The sequence below is a fragment of the Zingiber officinale genome, chromosome 7A (assembly GCF_018446385.1).
Source record: "Zingiber officinale cultivar Zhangliang chromosome 7A, Zo_v1.1, whole genome shotgun sequence".
Classification (NCBI taxonomy): domain Eukaryota; kingdom Viridiplantae; phylum Streptophyta; class Magnoliopsida; order Zingiberales; family Zingiberaceae; genus Zingiber; species Zingiber officinale.
Genome location: NC_055998.1, coordinates 27501014 through 27520956, shown reverse-complemented (window position 1 = coordinate 27520956; position 19943 = coordinate 27501014). Strand labels below are relative to the sequence as shown.

The 19943-nt window shown below is 41.5% G+C and overlaps 2 protein-coding genes across 2 annotated transcripts; both read right to left on the bottom strand.

The window, feature by feature from the left end:
• Positions 1-216: 216 nt before the first annotated feature.
• Positions 217-15362, bottom strand: LOC122001224 (protein LOL2-like). The gene is made up of 7 exons (XM_042555860.1): positions 15199-15362; positions 14604-14750; positions 13673-13786; positions 940-1049; positions 781-858; positions 625-696; positions 217-553 (listed from the first exon to the last, which is right to left on the bottom strand). The coding sequence occupies exons 2-7, from the start codon at positions 14710-14712 to the stop codon at positions 512-514; spliced, it is 525 nt and encodes a 174-aa protein (XP_042411794.1). The 5' UTR covers positions 14713-14750; positions 15199-15362; the 3' UTR covers positions 217-511.
• Positions 15363-17807: 2445 nt separating this feature from the next.
• LOC122001223 (patatin-like protein 3) lies at positions 17808-19711 on the bottom strand. Its single transcript, XM_042555859.1, has 3 exons — positions 18753-19711; positions 18457-18519; positions 17808-18379 (listed from the first exon to the last, which is right to left on the bottom strand). The coding sequence occupies exons 1-3, from the start codon at positions 19620-19622 to the stop codon at positions 18065-18067; spliced, it is 1248 nt and encodes a 415-aa protein (XP_042411793.1). The 5' UTR covers positions 19623-19711; the 3' UTR covers positions 17808-18064.
• Between the last annotated feature and the right edge of the window lie 232 nt (positions 19712-19943).

Here is a 19943-nt window from a genome sequence, read left to right as displayed (position 1 = left end):
ATCGCCTTTTACTACATTAAACAAAATTTATAAATCTCCTCAAAACAATATGATTGTCACATAAGCTGTTGCCACATAAGATTTTAATGTCAAAATTTGACACGTCCGAATATACTTCCCCGATACCTTAACCACTTATACTAATAATTAACAGTCACCCATAATTTACCTTATTCATATTAACATATTAACCTAAAGACAGATTGACAAGAGCACTGGTACGAACAAATCACCTTTTACCAAAATTTACCAAAAATTTGTACATCTCGGTGTAATAGGTACAACATACACAACACAACACTAACTCGTAGGGATCGGAACACTATATATAATGGATTAGACTGCGAACAATTCAATCTGATGCAGTAAACTTTTAACAAACCGAAAAGAATGCAGGTCCTGCGCATGCACCACAATCTATGAAAAACATGGGCCCGTTAATGTAGAAAGTCCATTCTTTTATACAACTCGAACATAGACATATTAATTGTCCTGCACAACAAGCCCGATCTTATTTCTTCCCTGTAGTGACTCCAACAACAACATTGCTCACCTGCATTGTAATAGATTTAAGAATTTTTAATCACATTTAAACTTCATAGAGAACAAAGACCAAGGCTTTACCAGTTTTCCGCTTTCATTCACTGACATCGGATTTTCAACCACCACTGTCGTGTTTGGAACACGAGAGGAATGCTACAGGAAAACAAAATTAAATGGATACAAATATAAAAATTCCATGAATTGGTGAAACTAAGAGACTTGGAGTGTTGAACATACAATTGATGTTGATGGCTGGATGGGTGCAGTCTCATTTGACCTCGTTCCTGCAGGGGCTGGAGCTCTCATATTTGGCATCTTTGAGAAAAAACAAAGTGTTTGTAAGAAAAGGCAATCAAATTAGATGAATGGGAAAAAAAAGTCCTACTCAAACTATACCCCAACATTAGTAATGTAATGGCAAATTGCACATTTGACAGATGACGCTCCGTATGGGTACATCAGCATTCTATGACATTGTCTGCAGTGCACATGAGAAACTTGATTTGCTGCATTCAACAGGGTATGGGAAAGCAGATTCAAGATCAATAATCAAATATGCACAAAGTAGTGCTACTGAAGGACTGAGCAAGGACAAAAAGACATCAAAAGTTTAAACTCAACATCGTCCACATACTAGAATCATTGTTAGCAACCATACTTACTAACGTATGTAGTGGAGATTGAAGAATCATTCAGTCAACATGGCAACAACTCATATTTGGTTTCACTCAGTCACAGTTGATTCTCCAAATCAGTAGTGTGTGTAATTTTCAAGTCAGTGCTGATTCTTAAAAGTTGTTGGTCTAAAGTGTCATCCATAAAGGTAATTTGACTGGTAATTGAAGGAAACACAAAACAAAATCATAATAAAAAGATTCATCTGATCATTTCTCTTCTCATTTATATAGTATGGACTTTAGAGAACATATTTCTACTCCAGGAATCAATGGCGTTAGAGCCAAACCCAAATAATTTAATGCCCCGAGTAAAATTTTGACCATTGGAAGCCATGAAGCTGATAGAAGTAGTATTCTTTGTAGATTTTATCTTCTAAATTTAGATTTGCCATAAATAAATACATTAAGTAAGATTGCACAGTAATGAAACGTTAACACATGAAACAACATATTTATTTGGCAGAAGAGATCATGTTATCTCACTAGTTTATACTAAAAAGTAAAAACACATTGCCACTAGTTGAGATTTTCTAGTTATTGACACAAAAGCCATTAGCCAGTTTATATCTGACAAATGTCTAAACAATTATTCGTCAAAGAGGGGCACAGTGTTCCCAGGTCACAGAAAAAAGTGTTGGGACCTTAGATGGCTAGAGGGGGGTGAATAGCCTCTTTGAAAAGCACTAAACACAAGTTTCTTCAAGAACTTTGTTAGCACAGCGGAATTAGAAAACTAAAACAAGAAAGCACAGCACACTAACTCAGAGATTTACGAGGTTCGGGGATAACTTGCCCCTACTCCTCGGCGTGTCCGTAAGGTGGACGAATCCTCTTGATCTTTCGGTAGATCACACCCCGGAAGCTATCCGGCTAAAGGATTCTCCTTCTCGGTGGAGTAACCTCTCCACAAAGTCTTTAACAGCAATAAGAAATTAAGCACAAGACTTACAGTAGTGGCTCAAGTGAAATGATCAAAGGAAGCTCACAGCCACAATCAGCGAAGAACAAGCACACTGCTTCAATCTTCCAGAGAGTTTTTCCCCACAGTGTTTTTCACAGCAAGAGCACAAAAAGCATTATCACGAGAGCCTCTCCTCTCCACCTTCATATGCCTCTCTGCTCTGTAACGGATCTCTGCCAAACCTGCAGCAAATCCCTGCAAATCCCTGCAACCGTCCACGACGTTGCCAATCACGCTTCTTCCTTGTCTGATTGTCTCAGCTCCCACCAATGGCATCCTCGTTTCCACTGGTACCTCTGAGCTTGAACCTATCAGCACAAGTCAAGCTGATTTCGACCAAACGGCTGCCAGCAGATCGCAAACGAGACGTTGCTACCAAAACTGGTTTGTCCGCAGCGAGACACAACAAAAGCTTTTTCGTCGCCTTCTACTAATGATCCTTAATTTGAATTCACCCAACATCAAGTAATCTGTAACCTGTAACTTCGAGAAAGCTTACAGCAGATGGTTAGAAACGAAATAGGTAAAAGCAATTGCGAATCAGAAACAATAAGAGAAAGCGCATGCAAAACAAGCCATACTGTGGATCGGTCAGCAGACCGATCCACGCTTCTATTTATCGTCACTGATCGGTCTGGTGACCGATCAGGTGCTTGTCTGATCGGTCCCAAGACCGATCCACCCCTTCACGCGAATCTGGCACCGAAGCCTGATCGGTCTGTGGACCGATCAGGACTCAGCTGGATCGGTCCGTAAGACCGATCAGTATCCACTCAGCGCTACTGAGGATCATCTGATCGGTCCCCGGACCGATCAGTATCCACTCAGTGTGCTACTGAGTGTTATCTGATCGGTCCCCGGACCGATCAGTATACACTCAGTGTGCTACTGAGTTTTGCCCGATCGGTCCCCGGACCGATCAGTATACACTCAGTGTGCTACTGAGTGTTGCTTGATCGGTCTGCAGATCGATCAGTGATCGGTCTGCAGACCGATCAGCCGTGCCACTGTGCCACTGGATCGGTCTGTAGACCGATCCAAAGCTGTGAGTCTCGAGTCAAGCTTCTAAGCTTGCTGCCCTCACCCCTGACGGTCCAGAGAGCGAACCCTCTCCGACCATACATGCCAAGCTTCCACACTTGATTCCATTGCTCGGTTTCATTCACGGGACTTTCCAATGCCGCTTCACTCACTGGACTTTCCAACCGCCTAACATCCCAGTTAGGACTCTGCCCGGCTTCACTCACGGGACTTTCCAACCGCCTAACATCCAGTTAGGACTTTCCCACCGCCTGCTTCACTCACCGACTTTCCGTGCCAAGCTCCTCGCTTGGACTTTTCCCAATCAGGTCAATCAGGTTAACCAAGTCAACCTTGATTAGTAATTAATCTGAGTTAATTTAATATCTGATTCAAACTTAAATCAGTGTCAACATCAAAACAACATCCAGGTCAGACTGTATCAACAATCTCCCCCTTTTTGTTGTTTGACAACACAATTTAAGTTTAGATCAGAAAAACTCTCATATCCATAATTTCAGGGAAATTAAGATCTCCCCCTAAGATGGATATAACTCAGTTACCTTCTCCTCTTTTTTTATATTGATTCAAAGAGGTCAAATCGTCTCTAAACTTAATTATTCTCTCCCCCTTTGTCAAACTCCGAAAAGGTGCAAATGAGGTGACAAAAACTCAAAAGGCTCCCCCTTAAACCATACTGCCTTCTCTTAACCGACCCAGAGTTCCCTCGTAGGTCTCAATATGACAGTAAGAAAGACAAAAGATACAATTAAATCATGGCATAGGAACAGCATAAAAAATACAGAAAATGAAGCATAATAAGAAGCAAGCAAATATAAAACCGAGGAGCATAAATATATGAGTAGCATCAGAAGTACAAATATCCAGGTCAGACTAACACATAGCATCCAAAATACATACAGACTAGGTGACACACAGACTACATCAATCAACTTCCTCAACATGAGGAGCATCATCATCATCGGCAGGAAGGGTGAAATCCTGAGACGGCACGCTGGAGGATGGATAGCCTGGGTAAGACTGCGGAGGCGGGTATCGTGCCATCCATCCGAGTAGCAACTGCTGCGTCACCACCTGATGACTGCGCATATCATCGAAGCGCTGGTCAATATGCCCGCGCAGGTCATCGTAGCGCTGGTCAATCCGTAAGCGTAGTCCATCGAACTCAGCAGTCACCATCTCCTCGTGGCGGTCAAACCGGCTCTCCAGCTCAGCGATCTGCCAGCGCAGATCTGGATCCTCCTCGCCATATGCAGCAGCAGCAGGAGGACGAGCAACCTGTCGTGGAAGTGGTAGCTCACCCAGTGCCCTCCCATCCTTCCAACTAACCGACCCATCCTGACTTAGGATTCCGGACTTGGAAAACGCACGTTTCCCAAGTCGACAATCCTGCCTGACCATCTTCACTATCCTCCCCCTAGAGACGTCAATACCCATGGACTCGAGCCAATCAGTAATTATATGCCCAAAAGGCATATAGATGTTGTCGCCGCTCGATTCGCTATGGGATATGATAGACATATAGACACTCGACATAATATCAAAATCTAGACGTCGACGTAACCCATAAAGCATCAGACAGTGATATGGTCGAATTTCTGCCAACGGTTTAGAGGTGATAGGTAGAAGACATTGTGTGACAACTTTGAAAAGAATGTAGTCAGGAGCAGAGAGTCTAAGGGCTGCAAATGTAGGAAAATCGTCATCTAACTCATCTAAACCATCCAGTCTCGGATGACCAAAGAAGTACTCATAGACTGAGTCAGAAGAGACATTAAGAGGATGAGGTACGGGTTCAGGCAAAACAGGATAGATGGAGAACACCGTCCCCGAACACAAACGACAACCTAAATACTCAAAGAAGGCAATTATGTTGAGATCAACGTTTTGCTTAGCCACTCTTGTTCTATAACTACCATCAGGAGTCGGATGAAGGTTGTTATAGAATTCAGATACTAGATCAAAGTTGATGTCCCTTTCTAGAAAAACCAAAGAATCGAGCTTGTAGTAGGCAATGGTTTCTAAAATAGAGGGACAAGATTCCTGCATGAACTTCTTATCAACAGATCGACAAGGGAGTAATTTGAAAGTCCTCTCCTTAAATGATTTTTCAAATTGTTGGTTGGGGAATCTCCCCGAACTAGCCGGTTGAGGTCGGGAGGTAGCAGGAGCTTTGGACTTGGATTTGGATTTCTCGGTTGGTTCCTTAGAGGTACCCTCACCACTAGTGGGTTTCTTCCTAACCATTTGGACAATGGGAAACAAAGAGAGAGCACCGGCCATGGGCAAACCACCAAACACAAACCACAGTCACCGTAAGAAACATGATAACGTGAACTGCCAAAGACAATAACAGTAGAGATTAGAGATCGAGAGATTACCTCGGTGCCATTTTGACCTTCGGCTTTTAGAAGACGATGGGTCGAGAATACGGGAGGAAGAAAGGGGTGTCGGGGCGTCGGTCGGCTAGGGTTGTGAGAAAGAAGAAGATCGGGAAGAGAGGAGATCGGGAGGATTTAATGAGGGTTCAATCTAATCTGATCGGACGGCCGTCCGATCGGGATGGTCACCTACCCTCAAAAGGTCCGATTCGGTGGCGTCTCACGCGAACCCTATCTCTCGGGTGCTCTCGGTTCTTCTTCCCAGAGCCGGTCGACCCTCATTTGTTTCTCCGCGAACGAATGATCGGTCCCTGGACCGATCGGTGAGCCAACAGAGAGCACGAAGATATCTGGAGGACCCCTGATCGGACGGTGGACCGATCAGAGAGTCTTCTGATCGGTCGTGAGACCGATCAGTGTCTGATAATTCAGATTTCTGATATCTGAATTCGAGCAACTGACTTCGCAGTCGTTTCTCTCGAGAATTCTGAAAATTCAGAACTTCTCAAATTCAGAACACAGAACTTAAACATCTACGAACAAGAACATTTCCTAATTGCAAGCTCTGAAAGTCCTAACATTCTAGGTTTTTTTTTTATTAAGTTACAAGTTAGTTTCAGACATTTCAGAGTTTCAAAACCTGAAATATCCAACCCTGTCATGTTTAGTTTCAAATTTGTCAAAATATATCCTAAATTACTATTCTTACATTATCAACTCATCTTATCATTAAAGATACCAATCTAAAGTATCAATCAACACATCAATCATGATTAGATAATTTCTAGACAAAAGTCCAACCAAGGAAGGTTGGAATATATGAGTAAGATCTAGGAGTCAAATACACATGAATTATGTAATGACCTTCCCCATACTCAATTTATGTCTCTTCAACCTACTTATTCAAGGGATGCATAGTACATTTTGAATAAATTGGTTGTTCCTAGCATCTCACCCCATTTCTAGCAAACAAAAACAATTTGTTAAACCTTATCGTTTGTGTGAGATGTCCCCAAATTGCCCAAATCAGTTTCCCAATTACTCTTGTCATTTTAATAGTCCTTATTGATCATGGTGAGGTTCTAATGACCTAAGGAGCCAAACACATCCCCAACTCCCTCCTTAAATGACTAAATTCATTTTCCGGAAGGGGTTTGGTGAAAATGTCGGCTAGGTTTGACTTTGACTCCACATATGTGAGCACAATGTCACCCCTAGCTACGTGATCTCTAATGAAGTGATGACGCACTTCAATGTGCTTGGTCCTTGAATGATGGACTGGATTTTTAGTTAGGTTGATCGTGCTAATGTTGTCACATAGCACTTGTACACCCTTATAAGAAAGTCCATAATCCTCTAGGGTGTGTATCATCCACAACAATTGTGATACACTCTCTCCCATGGCAATATATTCGGCCTCGGTCGTGGAGAGAGCAACACAATGTTGCTTCCGACTTGACCAACTAACTAAACATGAACCTAAAAATTGGCAACCCCCACTCGTACTTTTCCGATCCAATTTGCACCCAGCATAATCGGAGTCGGTATAACCTATCAAGTCAAATGATTCAGTACGAGGGTACCAAAGACCTACTCTAATTGTGCCTTTAAGGTATCTCAGAATTCTCTTAACTGCAATTAAGTGAGATTCCTTGGCACAGACTTGATACCTAGCGCACATGCCCACAGCAAAGAGTATGTCCGGTCGACTAGCTGTGAGATATAGAAGGCTACCGATCATGCTTCTATATTGCGTTAGATCAACTGATTTTCCACTCTCATCATTGTCAAGACGAGTGCTCGTCGCCATAGGAGTGGATACTTCCTTAGAATCACTCATTTTGAATTTCTTAAGCATCTCTTGAGTGTATTTTGCTTGATGGACATAAATGTCATCTCTAGTTTGTTTGATTTCTAGTCCAAGGAAGAATGTCAATTCTCCCACAAGACTCATTTCAAACTCACTTTCCATGTGAGTGATAAATTCATTTAAATAGCCCTTGTTATTTGAGCCATAAATTATGTCATCGACATATACTTGGGCTACAAAAATATTTTCACCATCTCGACGAAGAAATAGTGTTGGGTCTATTTGACCCCTTACAAAACCCTTTTCTAATAGATAAGTCGACAACCTTTCGTACCAAGCTCGAGGTGCTTGTTTTAGCCCATAAAGAGCTTTCTTGAGCTTGAACACGTGGTTTGGAGCTTCGGTATTCACAAACCCCGGTGGTTGTTCAACGTAGACTTCTTCTTTAATGAAACCATTTAAGAAGGCCGATTTAACGTCCATTTGATAGAGCTTGAAACCTCTATGTGCAGCAAAAGCTAGCATTGAACGAATGGACTCCAATCGTGCCACAGGAGCATAGGTCTCATCATAATCGAGGCCTTCAACTTGACTATAGCCCTTGGCTACTAGTCTTGCCTTGTTTCTTACTACCTCTCCCTTTTGATTTAACTTATTTTTGAAGACCCATTTAGTTCCAATAATGGTGGTCTTCTTAGGTCTAGGAACCAAGTCCCACACTTGACTTCTTTCAAATTGACCTAACTCATCTTGCATAGCTATGACCCAATCAGGATCATGCAATGCCTCATCAACTAGTTTAGGTTCGATTTCTGAGATCAAAGCAACCTCATTCGACTCATTTCTGAAGAATGATCTAGTCCTAACCCCTTGTTGGATGTCTCCCACAATCTGGTCTTGTGGATGACTAGAGGCTATCCTAGATTGTCTTGGTGTTGATGGTGCCTCATGAATGGTCTCACTAGGCACAGGCAAGGACTCAATATCTGGCAAAGGATCAGATTGAGTTCTTTGTTGCCTTTGTTCATCAACATCAGAGTCAACTTCGACTCGTTCTTCATTTTGATCATTCAAACTTAGATTTCTAAGTTCAAATTGAATTTCTCCTATAGCCCTTGATTGATCATTTGAGTTAGGGATTTCTTCAAAAGCTACATCAGAGGACTCTTCAATCAATTTAGTCCTATTGTTGAGACTGATAGGCTTTCTTTGGTGAGCGAGTACCCAACCAAGATCCCTCATCACCTTGGTCGAAAATTTTCCAAGATGGTCCTTGGTATTTAAAATAAACACCTTACAACCAAACACCCTAAGATGTTTAATTGTAGGTGGTTTCCCAAACCAAAGTTCATGGGAGTCTTTCCTAAAACCCATGTATCGGATTCGGTTTTGCATATTTACATCTTCAGCCCACAAGTAACTCGGTAGTGAGTACTCATCGAGCATGCTTCGCAACCTCTTGTAAGACTCGGTTCTTTCTCTCCACAACCCCATTTTGTTGTGGGGTCCTTGGAGTTGAGAACTCATGTCTATACCCTTTTTCTTGACAAAATTCTAAAAACCTATGGTTTTGAAATTCACCACCATGATCACTTCTAATGGTTTTAATTGTTGTTGATTTTTCATTTTCAGTTCTTCTACAAAAGGAAATAAAAATATCTATAGTTTGGTCCTTATGCTCAAAAAAGTCCATGTGTATCTAGTAAAATCATCAACGATTACCAAACAATATCTACTTCCATTCAATGATATTACACTACTGCAATCAAATAGGTCCATGTGCAATAAATCTAAAGCAGTAGATGTACTTACATTGCTTTTACCTTTATGGACAGCTTTTGTTTGCTTACCCTTTTGACATGCATCACATAGTTTGGTCTTGTGGAACTTGATGCTTGGTAAGCCTCGCACTAATCCTTGGTTGGCCAACTTCCAGATGTTCTTCATGTTTACATGTGCCAATCTTCTATGCCATAACCAAGACTCTTCTTCTTTCGACATGAAACACTTAATCAAAGCATTAGTAGCACTTTTAAATGATACTTGATAAATATTATCAACCCTTGTGCCTACTAGTACCGTGTCAAGTGTGTCAATGTGTTTAACCAAACATTGACTTGAATGAAATTCAATTGTGTAACCCGTATCACACAATTGACTGACACTTAGGAGATTAAAAGTCATTCCCTCGACTAGAAGGACATTCTTGATATGAAGACATTCGGATATATGAATGTCTCCAATTCCTACAACCTTAAGGCTACCATTATTACCAAAAGACACATTACCTCTACTTTTGTTTCGAATGGTAGTAAACAGTGATTTGTTCCCGATCATGTGCTTGGAGCATCCACTATCAACAAACCAAGTTGATAGATGCTCCCCACCAATGCCTACAATACACGAAAAATAGAGGTTTTAGGTACCCAAATCTTGGGACCTAATGCTTCTACAACGAAAGACCTAGGAACCCATGCCTTGGTCATACCTTTCCTAGTTCCATGAGCCCTAGAAACATGTGATCTACTATTTTGAGTTCTAGACATTAGAGAAATGAAACTCGACTCCTTGGGTTGATACCCTAGCCCGGCCTTGTTGTAGACTGCCCTTTGGGCATTTAGAATCATGTCTAGAGTCTTAGAGCTAGTTGAGAATTTCTCAAGCATTTTCTTGAGTTTCTCAACCTCACCCTTTAAAGCCTTGTTCTCATCCTCAAGGACTTCTAGATGTAGGTCATCGACCTCATCTTCCCTAAGGGTCCTTAAGGTTTTTACTTCTTCTTTTAACAATTTATTTTCTGTTTTTGACTTTTTAAGCAATGTAGATAAGTGAGTGATAGTTTTATAACACTTTTCTATATGAGAAGAGGTTACCTCTTCATCATCCGAAGATGATGAAGCCGTGGTTGAAGCGCTTGAGTCATCACTCTCGGATTCTGACTCTTCCCTTGCCATGAGTGCCAATTGCCGAGTGCTCTTTTCCATCTTCTCTTCTTCCTCCGATGAGCTTGATGAGGACTCATCCCAAGTGGCCTTGAGAGCCTTCTTCTTCTTGGCTCTTTCCTCCTTCCTTTTGGCTCGTTCCTCCTTCCTCTTTAGTTTCGGACACTCGCTCCGAATGTGTCCTTTCTTGCTACACTCATAACATGTAACATTAGATTTATCAAAATTTTGATCATTAGTTTTACCTTTTCCTTTGTATCTTCGGCCTCTTCTCATAATCCTCCTTACGAAGTTCGCCATCTCGCTTGATGATGATCCACTTTCATCATCGGATTCGGAAGAAGAGGTGGATGAGGAAATCTCCTTTTCTTTCTTCTTTTCCTTCTTCCTTCTTCCATCCTTGCTCTTTGGTCCTGCAAATAAAGCAATATCCTTCTCTTTTTGACCTTTGTTAGCAAGCTCATGAAGTTCCATCTCACAGAAAAATTCATCTAGTTTAACAATGGAAAGATCCTTGGATACCTTGTAGGCATCTACCATGAATGACCACAAGGCATTCCTAGGAAAAGATTTAAGAGCGTACCTTACTAGGTCACGGTTTTCTACCCGTTCATCCACGGAGTGGAGACCATTGATGATCTCCTTGAATCTCCCATGAAGTTCACTCACCGTTTCATTGTCCTTCATGATTAGATTTTGGAGCTGATTCAAGAATAGGTCCCTCTTGGCAATCCGAGAATCTCGAGTTCCCTCTTGGAGCTCGATGAGTTTGTTCCATAGGTCTCTTGCACTTGAGAACGGACCTACCTTGACAAGTTGATCCTTGGCTATCCCACATTGCAAAGTGACAACCGCCTTGGCATCGGCTTGTCCTTTGCGAGTTTGCTCGGTTGACCATCTCGATGAGTCAAGTTCCTTACCTTCTTCGTCCTTTGGAGGTGAGAATCCCTCCTTGACCGAGAACCACATGGAGATATCAGTCTTGAGGTAATACTCCATGCGACTCTTCCAATACTGGAAATCTGCTCCATCGAAGAACGGTGGTCTGTTGGTGCTGAATCCTTCATGGCCATCTTGTTGCTCCTTGGAATGTTAGTCCAGATGAAGAGCACCAGGCTCTGATACCACTTGTTGGGACCTTAGATGGCTAGAGGGGGGTGAATAGCCTCTTTGAAAAGCACTAAACACAAGTTTCTTCAAGAACTTTGTTAGCACAGCGGAATTAGAAAACTAAAACAAGAAAGCATAGCACACTAACTCAGAGATTTACGAGGTTCGGGGATAACTTGCCCCTACTCCTCGGCGTGTCCGTAAGGTGGACGAATCCTCTTGATCTTCGGTGATCACACCCGAAGCTATCCGCTAAAGGATTCTCCTTCTGGAGTAACCTCCACACAAAGTCTTTAACAACAAGAAGAAATTAAGCACAGACTTACGGGGCTCAGTGAAATGATCAAAGGAAGCTCACAGCCACAATCAGCGAAGAACAAGCACACCGCTTCAATCTTCCAGAGAGACAAAAAGCATTATCACGAGAGCCTCTCCTCTCCACCTTCATATGCCTCTCGCTCTGTAACGGATCTCTGCCAACCTCGCAAATCCCTGCAACCGTCCACGACGTTGCCAATCACGCTTCTTCCTTGTCTGATTGTCTCAGCTCCCACCAATGGCATCCTCGTTTCCACCGGTACCTCTGAGCTTGAACCTATCAGCACAAGTCAAGCTGATTTCGACCAAACGGCTGCCAGCAGATCGCAAACGAGACGTTGCTACCAAAACTGGTTTGTCCGCAGCGAGACACAGCAAAAGCTTTTTCGTCGCCTTCTACTAATGATCCTTAATTTGAATTCACCCAACATCAAGTAATCTGTAACCAGTAACTCGAGAAAGCTTACAGCAGATGGTTAGAAACGAAATAGGTAAAAGCAATTGCGAATCGAAACAATAAGAGAAAGCGACAAACAAGTGGATCGGTGACCGATCCACGCTTATTTATCGTCATCGACGGTGTGACCGATCGGTGCTTCTCGATCGGTCCCAAGACCGATCCACCCCTTCACGCGAATCTGGCACCGGACCGATCAGGACTCAGCTGGATCGGTCCGTAAGACCGATCCACCGCCATCGATCATCCGATCGGTCCCGATCGATTATCCACTCAGAGTGTTATCGATCGGTTCCGGACGATCAAGATACACCGGTGCTCGAGTTTTGCTCGATCGGTCCCGATGTAATCGATCGGATCGATCGATCGATCGGCGGATCGGATCTCGAGTCAAGCTTGCCCCTCACCTCGACGGTCGAGCGTACCAACCCTCTCCGACCATACATGCCAAGCTTCCACACTTGGACTTCCCAATTGCTGGTTTCATTCACGGGACTTTCCAATTGCTTCACTCACCAGGACTTTCCAACTGCCTAACATCCCAGTTAGGACTTTCCCACTGCCTGGCTTCACTCACCAGGACTTTCCAACTGCCTAACATCCCAGTTAGGACTTTCCCACTGCCTGGCTTCACTCACCAGGACTTTCCCGTGCCAAGCTCCTCGCTTGGACTTTTCCCAATCAGGTCAATCAGGTTAACCAAGTCAACCTTGATTAGTAATTAATCTGAGTTAATTTAATATCTGATTCAAACTTGAATCAGTGTCAACATCAAAACAACATCCAGGTCAGACTGTATCAACAAAAAGGAGGGATACTTTTTTTAGCACCAATGAAGCTATGGAACTTGCAGACAGAAACACATCCTAGCAAAGTTTGCATAAGCCATCACTCAAATCAGTGAAGCTTGCATGTGCCAGAACGCCTAGCATAGAGTAGAGAAGTTTGCATGGTTGGGAAGGACTGTAGAGATCAGCGGGAACAGGCAATACAGGTTGGATCAAAAGTGGAAGACAAGATCATTTTAGGGATTTTGATTTACATTCATTTTTCCATCCTTTCAATTAAACAACTTAATACCTCTCTTCTTTTCCTTACTCCCTTTATTTGTCACATCAAGTAGCAAGGGAACAGAAGACCTGTTGATGACTCCAAATCAATGAAGACGTTAATTCAGGCGTGTAATTATTTTGCCAAATTTCATTGCATTAGTGGAAAACTATTAAAGCCTTACAAAACATGCAGCTCCTCACACAAGATGTTATTATGTCAATCCACAACTAAGAAGATAGTCCATATCTTAAATTGTTGCTGCAAATCACTAGAAAGTGAAGCTCAAGATGCATAATGTTGTAGGCTTGTAACCAAGTAGTCGAATAAGTAAACTGACAAGTAAGAAGGCAAAATAAACTATGAAGAAAGTAATAAATACCTGACATAGTGATATTGATTGTGTTGCAGCAGGAACATCTTACACTTGTTGCACCGCGAGTATACATCAACATCGTTCGACAGCCACCACATACAAGTTGAGACATATCCATTCCTGTTAAGTTAAATTTAGAATTGTCTTTATGACTAAAATGAGAAAAATGTATCTTCTTAAGAAGAATGACACTACTCTATTTAACATATTGTGCAATACCAAGTATCTAAGCCTAGTATGACAAAAAGATAGGCAATAGTTGTTTGTTAGACATTGCATAGGCTGTTACACTGACCACTGCATCAAATCCCATGCACACAACAGCTCTTAATAACTAGGAAATACTTCATCATTTCAATTCTCAAGTAAGATGTATAATGCTTATTAGGCAAGAAGAAGCTTACTATTGCCTGGTTAGCAACATGCTCCTTCTTTAAATGATGAGGCAAATGAACTCAGGTTCTCACCCTTATGGGATTTAAAGCCTCTTATGCAGCTACATTATGAGACAGCTGAAATGATTTGAAACTCCAAGATTCACTACATCTAATCAATAATGCCATTGATATACCAAAAAAAGTTGAATTTCCTTCAATACCTATATATGTAGACTAAAGAAGTTAAATTAAACTGACAGGTTTACTAAGCACATAGATTATCCATAGAACATTCACAAAGAAAATTAAGAGGCTATATCTATGCATCAGCCATATTCATATGTAAGTACTATTTCTTAGTTCTGCAACTGCATATTTCATAAGCCAATTCATTTTTTGTCAAAAACTAAGTTTACTACTGAAACACGACTGAAAAGAAAATCAACTAAATGTCCACCATAATGGTGCCTGAAACTGTTGGAAGCATGACCTCTTTTTGTTTCACAACCAGCTTTCTGTAATATGATACCAACTTATATCAAAAGATGTAAACGAGGTACCTGAAGCAGCTGGGGTGATTGTGCTGCATATGGCACAACGCACCTCCGTGGCTCCCCTTGGGTAAAGGAGGACGGTCCTGCACCCGCTACAAACAACTTGGCTCTGCATAGCTGTATCGTGTTTTTTACAACAATTGTCTGCTGATCCTGCGATTCTCAAAATACATAATACGAAATGAATCAATCAAAAAGATGCAGTTGGCAATCGGCAAATCTTAAAAATACGTCAAAACAACCCACACCAATTACATCATCAACACACAATGAAAAAATTACCATAAAAAAAGTTGAGAATCCGTCGGTATATTTCCCCAAATATAGAAAAAAACGCTTTATGCATAGCAAAAAAAAATATCTCTCATCTAACAACAAAACCCTAAATATATTGATATACATATTTGATTAAGGATAAAAGAAGCTAATCGAATAGCAGGGCTGCCTGAGTTGCAGACCGGCAGCAAATCGGGCAGGATCGTGCCCAAACAAGCAACAATAGCAATGAACACGGAAAAAACCTCTCTATTTCTCATTAAAAAAAAAAAAAAAAGAAGACAAAACAAGAAATACATCGATGGGATAGGAATCATCAAAGTACCTTTGCCTCAATGGCGGAGGGAGAAATCAACGAAGCTGATATATCCTCGCCTCCTTTGACCGGTGAAAAGTAGAGGGTTTCGTTGACGGGAACGAAACCGACGCAGATTTCTCCCTGTTTTTTCTATGCAGGTTCTGTCCGCAGTCCGCGTTGAGGGAGGACGAGGGATACAATTAATAATGGAGAATTTCTAGTTTACCCCCTTGTATTTCATTTATTTCAATTGTAAGCTTCCAAGAAATGTTTTAACTTAGGCCGAGCCTAAACACATTGTACAGGCCGGCCCATGCTTTGCCGAGCCCGTCCAAAAAGACTTCTCTTCTTTGGTTATGTTGCCCTTTGATAATATTGAATCATTTGATACCAAGTTGACTCAAAATAGTATTTTTATATTTTATTTTCTCTCTTTTTAAAAAAAAATAATAATAATAATAATAATAATAATAATAATGATTGCAGTTACCAAGAAACTTCTTCAGCAACCTAAAGAATCTTTTTGTATAAATAGTTCGGCCTAAACTTATGCAAGCGTGCCTAGTTGATTTAAATAATTGAGCAAAGATTCCAGTGGCAGCAGGTGAGTAATTAGGTTAATTAATAACTGTTACTAGGGCTGAGCCACATTAATCCATGTGATGAGCAGCAATGCATCCTTATTTTATTTGCTGTCTATAGAAAATAAAATAAATAAATAAATTTGGCTTTTAAAACGACCAATTTTATATAAGATTTTCTTACTAAGTAAAAAAAAAAAAAAGAGCATCTTTAAACTAGAAATAAGATAACTAAGCAGCACACGAGAGATGTCCTTGAATCAGTTTACATCTGAATCTACTACCGCCAGTCCGTACTTTAAAAAATATTAAAGATTTCTTTTTATAGTTTCTGCGATGCCAAAATGAATGAGCTGTTTTCGTTTGTCAAGGCATCAAATTATCAGCTTCCATGAAGGTATAGTTTTATATATATTCGTTTCGGATGGGTGCAATTGATATTTGTATAGATAATTATTTTAATAGATTTTAAAATTAATTTTTAATCGGTGTAAAATATTTTATTGGATGTATAATTTTCCTCATATAAAAGTTTTACTATAAATGTCTCATAATTTACGCTCTTTTAATTTTTAGTTGGTGTAAAATATTTTATTGGATGTATAATTTTCCTCGTATAAAAGTTTTACTATAAATGTCTCGTAAATAATTTAAGCTCTTTTAAAGAGTATGACATCATTCATCCCCATGACTATTTATGAGGAGCACGGGCAGATTTACGTTAGTTTTATATAGTTTTTATTTTATTTTATTAATATATATATTATTTGGCCCCATTAAATATAGTTGTGTATGGTTAGTCTAATGGTAAGATTATGTTTCTTCAAACATATTTCTCAAGTTCAATTAAATATATAGTAAATTTGGAAACATCATTATAATATAATATATTTAACTAAATATATAATATTCATGGAAATTTGAAGAGATCATTATAATATAATATGTTTAATAATTATTTTCGTTAATTAATATTCGGCCTCATTTAATCTACGATCTCCCCAGATCTAAAATCTTGGATCCACCCCTGATGAGGAGATAAATCGGAAAATTATAATTAGCTAGTATGGGAAGAAATTTTTTTTGGCTTTATTGAAATTCAAATTCTTATCCTATGATCATAGTAATTATGTCTCGTGCTAGTTAAATATGAAGCGAGAAATTCTAATTATTAAAGTGTGATATATAGTGTGATGGTGTGCACGTTGGATTTAGGTTATGAGCTGTGGAATCTAAGATTAACATAGTTAACCTAAAGGTAGTTTGGAGTAGGGATGGTAATTTTATCCAAATCCGATATGTAATTCGACATCTAACCTGAATGGAGGAGGATATAGAGAAGATTTTTATATTTGATTATAGTAAATGAGTATATATATATATATATATATATATATATATATATGGCTCATTTTTTTGGAAAAGGAAAAATTTTAACTCGTTTCCGTCTTGGAAAAAAGATTTAGTTTGTCTATTTATCTAATCATCAACACGTATCTCATCTTCTTTTACACGAGAAATGTTCATCCAATCGAAAGAGCACGAGACGAGGAAGAGTAGACAAGTATATTGAAATAATTTTTTTTTTTAAAAAAAAAGAGAATGATAAGGAGTAATAAGATGATGGATAAGATATGGATATTCGAACGTTCGATGGATATAAGAATGGATATAAAAAATAAATAACCGATAAATATGAAAATAGATATAGAAATAGATATAATAAATGAAGATGAATAAAAAAAGATATAAAATCCTATCAATTGTCATCCTAGTTTAGAAGTGACTTCTTCCTTCTAGTTTAGAAGTGACTTCCTTCTTAGTGTGAGTTGTTTTTTCTCTGGTGTCTCTTAGTAAAAACAAAACTAGTGTGAAATAAATGAAAAAAAAAACATAAATCTCATTATTTTTATCCGCGAACAATATGGTTTGCTCTTATTTTATTCTCATCTGAGAACAAGGCGGCATGGCCACATGTGAAGTAGTTGAATTAATAACTATGGATTCAGTGAAAATAATTTGACACAGTTAATGGAGTGAAATATTGCTCATTAATTAGAGTAACATTAGACAACGGCCAATAATTTAGATTGCACATGACAAGACCAATCCCAGTCCAAAAGGTGAATGCCACCAAATTTGTTCACACATGCCAATTCTCTTCCAATCAGCTCAAACAAACTCGAAAAAAAAACAGTTCCATAACAAATAACATGGAACATGCAAATCATCTTAGAACTAACTAATCCATCAAGATCGGTCCTTGATAGGTACATTACATATACACAATCTCGCCTCTTTGCTACACTCTTTCAGTGGACCGGTGACATTGTAGTGGCAGTGGTTGTGACGGTGGTGGTGATAGTCGTCGCGGATGATGTTCGTGGTGTCATCACTTGCTTGATTACGACAATCGGAATTAGATTCTTCTTCCGCCTCTCTTCTTCCTTGATCAATTCACTTGCGAAGTGGTCGAGCTTATGGGCATTGCTCTGCTCGGAGAGCCTTTTTCCTCTGAAGAGAAACGATTCTACATGTCTCTGTGAGAAAATGTCTTCCATCGTTCGCATCAAATTCTTGGAGTTGAGCAAATGCGGCGTGCAATTTCCCGACATTAAATTATTGGCCTAAAAGAAATTTAATTTAATCGATGGATCTGTTAGAGAATTTTGATTAATTAGTAAATTGAAAGTGCAAAATTTACCTGGATGCGAGTATAATTGTTTGCACTGCCGTGTCCAAATGTCATGGCTACAGCTTGATCCACCTGTTCAAATGATTTAAAAAATTATTTTTTATGATAAGAAAAAACAAAATCACGTATATAAGTAACGCATTATAATCGACCGAGATAAAAAAATTAATTATTTTTTTTATTTTTATTTTTCAACCGCAGTTCGCGCTGGGATGTGATGACTAAGAGTATTCAAGAATTGAACGGCTCAGATCAGTTCTCGATGGAAAAGGGTGAAAGGCGCTAGCACCAGGAACAATCCGTACCATATCGGCAACGCCATCGCTGGCGATCCTGAGGAGCTCAGCCGCTCCGGTTGGGGCGGGTTCCCTTGGGGCGGCTCCGAGAGAAACCACGAGGAGGTCCTCCAGTCCGGTCGCCAAGGGGAACTCCTGCTTGTTGTGTAGAACGTGCGTGATGGCGGCGGCCGTGGGGTTCGCCATCACAACGCCGCCTCCCACCGCGGCGACCCGCGTCCGTCCGTCCATAGATCGCATCTCCACCGCTGTGGTGTCGGCGCACGTGGCGGCGCACACCTCCCACGTCCGGAAGTCGTACCCGTCCGCCTCCACCGCGTCGGCCCGCGAGAAGAGGAACGGCGCCGCCGTCGCGATATCGTAGCACGGGATCAGGATCGGCTTCACGGCGTCCCTCAGGGTGGCGTCCCCGAACACCCGGCGGAAGAACCCGCCCGGCCGGCGGAACACCCCGCGGAAGAGGCCGCCGCCGCGGGAGCAGGCGAAGCCGCGACCGCGGCGGCGGCGGCTCTCGGCGACGAGGAGGCGAAGCGCGTCGGCGGCGGAGAAGAGAGGGCGACCGTCGTGGCCCCTGGTGAAGAGCATCGCAGCGAGGACGCCTCCGGCGCCGGATCCGGCGGCGACGTCGAAGAGGTCGGCGACTCGGGCGTAGGGCTCCCCGGTATGGCGGCGGAGAGTGGCTTCGAGCCGATCGAGGGCGGCGGCGGCGAGGAGGACGTCGGAGGGGCGGTCGCCGCCGTCGATCGAAAGGACGCGGATCCTGCCAACAGCGCCACTCGAGATAGCCGGTGATGCAGTGGTGGAGGGGGTGAAGAGGAACTTGCTCTCCAGGAAGGAGAAGATCTCGTAGCTGAGCTTGTCGGCGTCGATGAATGCCATCAAAGTCCCCGCCGAACAGTTCGCTACAGTCCAAAGTCGAAATCGAATAGGCTTTTTTGGGGAGCGAAGCGGCTAATGCAGCTCGAACTGAGGATGGCGGAGCCCCGCGCTCGTAGGCGGTTAAATAGAGAGGTGTGACGCCCCCATCCTGCGCACGATAGCCATCCCTCGTGGGCCCAGCACCGTGATGCCGTTCGATGCGAATCTAACGGTCAATATGCGCCTCGGAAGGTGGCACGAAGGCAGGATTCGGGTCGGTGGCAGGCGATGCGTCGAGGACTTGGGATGGGCTCGCGCACGTGCGGAGGTACGGCCACCGAC